The sequence below is a fragment of the Phyllobates terribilis genome, unplaced genomic scaffold (assembly GCF_046119375.1).
Source record: "Phyllobates terribilis strain yellow unplaced genomic scaffold, ASM4611937v1 Scaffold_2__4_contigs__length_985480577, whole genome shotgun sequence".
NCBI lineage: Eukaryota > Metazoa > Chordata > Amphibia > Anura > Dendrobatidae > Phyllobates > Phyllobates terribilis.
Window position 1 is genome coordinate 430,201,376 of NW_027362762.1, and position 9,311 is coordinate 430,210,686.

Sequence of the window (9,311 nt, forward strand, 5' to 3'; positions counted from 1 at the left end):
TTCCCCGGGTGGGGGAGGGAACAGACTGAGGGCGGATTGAGGAACTCCGACAAGATACGTCGCCCTGGGGTTTTCACCTTCAGAAGTAATCCAGGAAACAGGGCCAGCTAGGGCGCCCCTAGCATTTGGGACAGGGAACTGGACAACAAAGTCGTGACGATAACCCTTTAATATGTAAATTAACTATTAAGATTCCTTGGCCCGCCATAGATCTCAGCCCTTTTTTTGGGGAGGAGAAAAAAAATGAAGTAAACAAATCAACTTATAAAAATTAAAATTTCACATAATATAGTTTTGCAGCAAAATCTGCAAGAGCTTTTTTCTGATAAATTCATGTCCTGTGTGGATGCACTTTAGAAAGCGGCATTACAAAAAATGAAAATCTGCACTGGTCATTAAGGCCCAAAACATCCTGTGGGATAAAATCATTTGAAAATGACATTCATTTAACTTCTTTATCAATGTTAATATCAACAGGAATTTCTTCTTTAAAGGGAACCTATCAACATAAAAATGCAGTCCAATCTGCAGGCCCCATGTTATAGAGCAGGGGGAGCTGAGTAGATTGATATATAGTGTTGGGAGAAAAGATTGAGTATAACTTTTCTTTTAACTTGTGTTTTAATCATTTACCGTAATCCTTTGCTCATTCTGGGATTTTCGATCCAGAGGGTGCAGGGCCGGGTTTAAACAAAGTGGGGCCCTGGGCAAAAGTTTAAAGTGGGACCCCAAATGATAACATATTGCACCATCACACAGAAACATTTTGGTTGTATTTACATGCACTGAGTACAGGCCACTAAATGAGCATGATCGACAATATTGAAGTCGTTCAACGCTAGTTTCCCAGCCTCTTTATACAGGCCGAGGAAGAATGATGGGCACAGGAAAATCAGGGATAGATCAATCTGTCCCCATACAGAATCTTGTTATCAGCAGCATATCCGCCCCATAGTCCTCCATATAATACAATGCGCTCCTCATAGTATAATGCACTCCCCATAGCCCTCCATATGTATAATGCACCCCATAGTCCTCCATAAAGAATAATACACTCCCCATAACCCTCCATATAGTATAATACACTCCCCATAATTTTCCATATAATATAATACACTCCCCATAACCCTCCATATAGTATAATACACTCCCAATTGATCTTCATATAGTATAATACACTCCCCCTAGATCTCCATATAGTATAACACACTCCCCATAGACCTCCATATAGTATAATACACTCCCCATTGACCTCCATATAGTATAATACACTCCCCATTGACCTTCATATAGTATAATACACTCCCCATTGACCTCTATATAGTATAATACACTCACCATAGACCTTAATATAGTATAATACACTCACCATAGTCCTCCATACAGTATAATGCACCCCATAATTCTCCATACAGTATAATGCACTCCTTAATAGTTTTCCATACAGTATAATGCACTCCCAATAGTCCCCTATACAGTATAATACACCCCATAGTCCTCGATAGAGTATAATGCAGCCACTCAATAGGGTATAATGCAGCCACCCCATAGGGTATAATGCAGCCACCCCTCAGAGTATAATGCAAGCCCACCATACAGTATAATGCAGCCACCCCTCAGAGTATAATGCAGCCCCCCATACAGTATAATGCAGCCCCCCATACAGTATAATGCAGCCACCTCATACAGTATAATGCAGCAACCCAATACAGTATAATGCAGCCACCCCTCAGAGTATAATGCAGCCCCGACAATACAGTATAATGCAGCCACCCCTCAGAGTATAATGCAACCCCACAGTCCTGCAATATTATGTCCACCACATATAAAAAAGAAATACAATACTTACCTCTACGCCGGCACAGCGTTGCGTGATGAAGTGATGTCATCGTGCCCTCTGCGTCAGAGGCAGAGGGGAAATGATTGGAGAGGGAGCATCATCTGACGCTCTCTCCGCCATCATTGCTTTCAACTGTATTGGCATCTATGATGCCTAAACAGTTGAATGTTCGACGCTCCCTCAGGGGCCCCATCATGGCCCCTTATTGTACCGCTATTATCAGCATGCCACTGGCTGGGGACCCCTGGGAAATGCCTAGTCTGCCTGCCCCCAATGCCGACCCTGAGTGGGTGGTCTTATTAATGACTGACAGCTGTCTTATGTAAGTGTGCTTAGAGAGATCACTGTCAGTCACTGATAGTACCACTCACTGGACTGAAAATTCCAGAAAGAGCAGAGATTTAAATAATTAAAACCCAGGTTATCCTGAATCTTCTCCTACAAAGCTATATATCATTATGCTCAGCTTCTCTTGCACATTGGACTGCATTTTCATGGTGTCAGGTTCTCTTTAAAGTGACCTTCCACCTTAGGACTGAAAAGTAACAATACATTTCTTATGCATAGTCATCCTACCTGTTGACCTCAGTTTGCCTTCTGATGCCTCTGCCATCAAAGTGCCATTGGAAGTGGAATGGTAAGCCTAAACCACTCCTCCCTAGCCTTTTCGATGATGTGGCATAAGAAAGGCAAGGAAATTGTGGTTAAACTTAACACTGTTCTCCCCATGCCATTGTGGTTCCATTCTTGGAAACAGAAGAAACGGATCACTGATCTGGATGTAATTTGACTATACATTGACAATTGTATACTCACTTTTAGTCCAATATTTGAGGGTTGCTTTAATATGGTTAAAGTATGGCTATTCGATCCCAAACTTGTGGTCCTTCATCTAACAGTTATCACTTTATGAATTATTAATTCTACTGGGAATAAAGAATCTGTGAATTAAATGGCATGGTGGTAGAATTTCTTTCTCCATACTGAAAATGTTGCTGTGCAGTAAGAGGTTGAAGGAATTTCCACCCAAAACTCATAGATATTAGCATATCAGCATTGCCATTCTGATAAACCTATTTTAAATTTCACTTTTAAGGTTTATGGGCTGGGCTGTTATGCCCAGTGGCCTTGCAGACCTGCATCTATGTGCCCTACATTTTGCGTATGGATTGGAATCGGGCATGTGAAGAGGTAATAATTATGTTGTTGAATTAATAGAAAAGTTGCTTATTTGCTTCCTATGTTGCAAGTATTACTATTCACATCATTCAAGTCTTAGGATAAGCCATGTATGTTTGATTGGTGGAGGAAGGGGCCACCATGCTCTCTTTCAATACTTATATTATTATTCTCTTAAAGTACCACTGACTCAAGGGTTCAATAGAGGTTGAAGAGGGTTTACATATGTAAAATATAAGAACATACAATTAACATAAACTGTGAAAAATTGTACAGAGGGGAGAGGACTCTGCCCTCATGGGCTTACAATCTGCACAATCTATTGGGGAAGGAGACAGTGGGATAGGGGGTTGGAACAGCTCAGGTAATGAGATAGCAGTGAGTCAGCTCCGATGAGAAGTGATGAGCCGGCAAGAGATTGCACGGTTAGTGCACATTGGAAATAGAAAATGAGCAATCAGAGACCAGCGCCGCCCCGAAAGTTATATCACTTGCTGGTGCGGCACCAGTTTCTGCTCGTTTGTGCTCTCCTTCCAATGCGCACTGACCATGCTCCCTCTTGCTGGCTAGGCACTTCTTATCAGAGCCAGCAAGAGAGCGCATTGTCACTATGCAGTGAGAAGAATAGTGCAGAGTGACAAGATCCTAATGAGCATCCGTCGGAATTGACAACCGACGTATACTCAATAGAGCAGGGAATAGCCCAGCCCCCGAAACAGACATCACTGATGATGCTTAGTTTTAGGGTAGGGGCAGAGCTGCAGCAGTGACTGCACCCCCTGCCCACTGATGATGATTCGTTTGGGTATCCCACCGGAAGTAGTAAAAAAATAACATAGAGTAGTTAGGGAACAATAGGGACTTTTTAATTAAAGTATATTAGAATATATAAAGAGATTATATTATGACATTAAATAGACAGACATTTAGGATTAAAATACATTTTAGTTTTGGACAACCCCTTTAATAATAATGGTAGCTGGAGTAGCCTCCACTCAATAGGTCAGCTTAAATGCCAAAGAAGTTTTATTGTGTTCAAGCATGTTTTCAAATTCCATGGTGGAAGAAGAGAGTCAGGATGTGTTAATATCTAGGCATGAAAAGTTGTGGGGCTGTGCAAATTGCTGGACTTTGAAGTTGAAGAGAACAGGGATGAGAATGTGAGTAGGTGATGGACAGAAAGTGGAAGAGGCGGATTTATAAGGGTATCTAAGGAACAGAGGTTGTTGAAGATAAAATCTAGTATATGCTCATCTTTTTCTGTGGTTGTGGAGGACCATTGTGTCAGACTAAAGGATGAAACGAGTGATAAGAGCTTGGAGGCTGCTGACTGATGGGTATATATGGGTATGTTGAAATAATCCATAATGATAGTGGGGATGTCAGTAAAGGGAAAGTGGTGGTGAAGTAGTTGATAAAGGCAGTCACAGGACACATTAGGTTGTCCATGCAACTGGCAGTGCCTGGTAGCGCAATTTGTCTTATTGTATTCTAAAGATAGATCATAAGTGTTATAGATCCAGAGAATTTCTTTAATTTCTAGATCGGCTAGATTCAACATGGGGTTTAAAAAAACATTTATTTTTTTGGGAGTATACATTTATTGCAATTTGTATACAGTACCAGACAAAAGTTTGGACACATCTGTTAATGAAATGGTTTTCCTTGTTCTTATTGGAATGTGCACAATGTGGATATAGCCTAAAAGCAACAAAACATAAAAAGAACACATATGGAAACACGGAGTAAAGAAATACGTGGGAAACAAGCCAGAATATGTTTTAAAACTTATATTCCATTAAGAACAGGGAAAATCATTGCATGAACAGATGTGTCCAAACTTTTGACCAGTACTGTACATACTGTAAATGACTTATTGGTCAATAAAACAAGAGTGGAGACTGTCCCGTCATTTTTTAGATTATTGTCCAGGTTCTCTCTAAGAGCGCACTGGTCAATCACTTTCACAAGAAAGAAATGTATTTTCTTTCATTTTTTTTTATTTGCAGATATGTATAAAATTCTAAAATCACATTTCATTTTTGCTAGGCTAGAATACGGTCAGGTGTACAATCAAAGAAAGCTGAAAAATGCAGCAATGAAAATGGTAAGAAACTTCATTTACATATTAAATCAGTAATAAATCATAGTAATTAAATATATTGGAACTCCTAAAAGATCACTTATCGCGCATTAATTTTGCAATATACACTAAGTGTTGATCTGCGCATTGATCTTGGATTATGTGACTCTAGGTGGGGGCTTGGAAGTATGGCTACAAGAAGAAAATGAAGTTATATTGTGCGATTTATTTGTAATGAGCACTGATAGTTCATAGCCCACCGTACCACACCAATGACTGGAAGTGAGCGGCTGCAATAAAAGTATAACTTCACTTCCTACCTCCAGCCACATTTTTCTATTAGACAGCTGCACATGTTTAAAATAGTCAGATATGACCTAGAATTAAAACAAAGCATAGAAAACCTACAGTAAGTAAATAATAACACAAAGAAAACATAGGCTACTTAGTTGACATTTTTTGATAAAAAAGCGTAAAAGTCATTCCACCATGACGAGGTGTACTCAATCAGAATGTCCCTACTCTTGTAACTCACCTCGCTATGTGCCAGAGGGCCTCAAAATAGACGGGGATAGAGAAGCACCTAGGCCTGCTCATTTTACACCAGCATGTGAAAAGCTGAATATATAATGGTGCACAAACCAAGGAGGCGGCCATATCCCCAAATGTAATGAGTACTAGTTAAAGCAAAGCAAAAAACAAGGACCAGTACTGTTAGCATAAGTGTAATATGTAGGTTCATACTGTATATACACTGTGGCCATTAACAGACACATGTAACCTAGAATAAAAACAATGCAAGGAAACCCTACAGTAAGTAAATAATAACACATATAAAAATATAGGATATTTAGGTAACATTTTTTTTATCAAAAAAGCATTACAGCCATCCCAAGGCAACAAGGCGCACCCAATCAAAATGGTTTAAAATGGCAATTACCTGCAGAATACCACTATGACTGCAGGTAAATACCATTTTTTTGCTGACAGGTTCTCTGTAATATTTAATCTAAAATATCCTTTCTAAATATCTGCCTTTATGCCCTAAAAAAATTTTTTTAATTAGCTTTATTATAAAATGCCCTACACTTCTCCCTGTCTAGCTAATGCTAAATGTGTTTTTTACAGCATTTCCTGTGACGTTTCATTTGAAAGGAGACTCATACAGTATGTCACGGGAGGCTGGGGCTGCACTCACTTCCCCGCAGAGTCTATCACACCTCCTGAAACAAGACGTCATCAGGGGGTGGCACTGCAGTTACTTACTTGTAGTTTCTTGCATAGCCGCCCTCTGAAGATGTCCTGTATTTATCCTCTGATTCTATCTCTGCCGCCACATCTAAATGTGAAACAAGATGTCATCAGGTGGAGAGGGAAACAGTGAGTGATATCAGCACCACCCCACAGCTTCTTTAAATGATTCGTCATTAAGTGGTGGAGCTTGTGTCACTCACTACTTCTATCACCATCCCCCGATGATGATTTGTTTGAAGGCATTGCTAGAAGCTGTGGGGCAGTGCTGGTGTCACTCACTGCTTCAATCTCTGGGCCTTGACGACATCTTGTTTCACAGTTAGAAGATGCGGTGGAGATAATAGCAGAGTGCTAGTGTTGCATTCACCTCCTCCACAGCTTCTATCACCATGAATCCAGGACATCTTTAGAGGGCGGCTATGCAAGAAACTGTAGTAAGTAACTGCAATGCTGCTTCCTGATAATGTCCTGTTCTAGGAGGGGCAATAGACTCTGCAGGAAAGTTAGTGCAGCCCCAGCCTCCTGTTGCGTCCTGTTTGAGACTCCTCTCAAACGAAACGTCACAGGAAACTCATTAAAAAAAATACATCTAGGGATTAACTACATAGGGAGAAGTGTAGGGCATTTTATAACAAATCTAATTACAAAAGTGGTGATTACGGTCTAAAGGTAGATATTTAGAAAGGACATTTTAGGTACCAGACCAACCCTTTAAACATTCATCTTATATATGGGCTGTGTGCATAACCGAATAAATACATATAACCAGTCTCAAACCAATGATTTATTGAAGACTTGTCCCTATAAAATTAATTTTATAACTTAGTCACTAAACATATTTCATTCTTTTTTCTAATATTGCTATTCTCTGAGAGTAGAATACTAGAATAAAACATCCCTTGAGTTAGGGTCCTTGTCTGTTCATTAACTGACACAATATATTAAATTCGGGTATTTATTTCTGAATCATTAAAAATTATTTCTTTACAATTGTATAGGAAACTTAAAGCATGCTGATACTGAAAATAAAGATGCAATTAACCTATGTAACATCGCTGCAGAGACTTATGAAGCAGAAATGGTGTCAGAAGATGATCTGCCATTAGAGGCATCCAATGTTGTCGGAGAAATACTAACAACAAAACAGCTGATCATCAGGCGCGGACTGGCATTATTTATATGTGTGTCCATATTGCTGATTGGGATTGCAGTTTATTTCATTCAAAAAAATAGATAATGCTTAGAGGGGTTGTCTGACTATTTAATTCATGAACATGAATAGTTTTAAAATAATAAATGGTGGCATAATCACCTTTTAGCGCCTCGCAGGTATAGGCATAGGTGACTCGGGAGATCTACGTTTGCTCTGGAAATGGTGTATGCCCTGTTCACAAGTTACCAGGACTGATGCAATCAGAGGTCAGATATCTAGTGGGGTGTGGCAATGGATGTTTCTGTGATGACATGCTCTTTTAGTCATCTGACCAGGGCAGCCATTCACAGAATGCAACATTCCTGGTAACTTCCAAATGAAGCAGACATGGCTCCAAGAACTGGCCCAGACTTCTGTAACCACATGTGCTGGATCCGTGGGTGTGCTTGTGAGGGGCACAGGGTGGTAGTTGTGGCGAGGGACTGTTAATGTCCTGTCTGTCTTGTGGTCTGGGTGTAGTGCATCACACTCACTTTTGTATCTTCTGCTGGCTCAGCGGTCCCGGATCTGGAAGTCAGTCACCATACAGTCAGTGACAGACTCTGTTTTCATTTGTAACAGTCCACCTTTACTCAACAACTTCACAGTTTCCATAGCAGATTTAGTACAGCACGTATTCAATTGCTCATCTTGAGCTCTCCCTTTGTCTTCTGGTGCTTTAGGCCCCTGATTTACTCTTCCTGTCGTCACAGCTCTCATGCTTCCTGTCCCACTCTTCTGCTGGTTCAGCATCCCATCCGGCTCCCTTAGGGTGGTTAAAAAGGCAACCACTTCCATGCCTGATTCGGGCCTAGGCCCCGGATCGTCTGGGAGTTACCACTGAACAAAGCTGTGGCCGTCCGCATGCTGTCTCTCCTTTCCAATCTTGTGCTTTTCGTACTTTGCCAGGCCCCCTAGCCTAATCTGCTTCTCTTCAGATCTTTCCTCTCCAGCACTCTCTTAAATGTTGCAACTATCACTAGTTAACACTATCTGACTAAGGAAATATTCCTCCTATTTATCACTTCACTCCCCCTCCCTGATCCTCATAACTATAACTTTACCTATTTCTTACACTATAGTGCCCCCTACTGCACTCCCTGTTTCTGACTAACCTTATCTCAGTCCTAATTTCCTATACTTTCCCTATGTTATTACATCATAAAACATATTTTTATTATTCAACATTACTAATCAGAATAACATTATGAAAGTTTGGTTATTACTCCCAAATCACATCTACTGTTTTAGCAGGAAGAGATGAAGAGCATGCAAAGGCACCAACACACTCTTACATGCTGAAAGGCCAGAATGCCTACGTTTATTATTTTAAAACCATTCTTGCCTAGAAAATGCAATCAAGTGTTGGACAACCCCTTTAAAGTGTACCTCCTATTATATACAACAAACATTATACAGTTGTGTACGAGAAATAGAAATTTTACCAAAGACGGGTAACTTTACATAGCAGATTCCGCTTCTAAATAGCAGCGAGGACTGATTGGAGTCTGCACTGTTGGCTGCTAATATCTATGCACTAAGAAAAGGTGTCTGTCTTTTGGAGTGCCCTGTCAGTACATAAGTTAGCGTTATAAAATGTAGTGTGATTCTAATATATATATATATATATGTATATATATATATATATATATATATATATATATATATATATATATATATATACAGTACAGACCAAAAGTTTGGACACACCTTCTCATTTAAAGATTTTTCTGTATTTTCATGACTATGAAAATTGTACATTC

The 9,311-nt window shown here is 39.9% G+C and overlaps 1 protein-coding gene across 1 annotated transcript in view; it reads left to right on the forward strand.

Annotated features, from left to right (window-relative positions):
• LOC141246073 (multidrug and toxin extrusion protein 2-like) overlaps positions 1–7,593 on the forward strand; it is a 301,790-nt gene extending 294,197 nt beyond the window's left edge. Inside the window, exons 15-17 of the mRNA XM_073669112.1 lie at positions 2,937–3,031; positions 5,069–5,126; positions 7,355–7,593. Coding sequence (XP_073525213.1) covers positions 2,937–3,031; positions 5,069–5,126; positions 7,355–7,593 — 392 coding nt within the window. The remainder of the gene's footprint in view (positions 1–2,936; positions 3,032–5,068; positions 5,127–7,354) is intronic.
• The last annotated feature ends 1,718 nt before the right edge of the window (positions 7,594–9,311 follow it).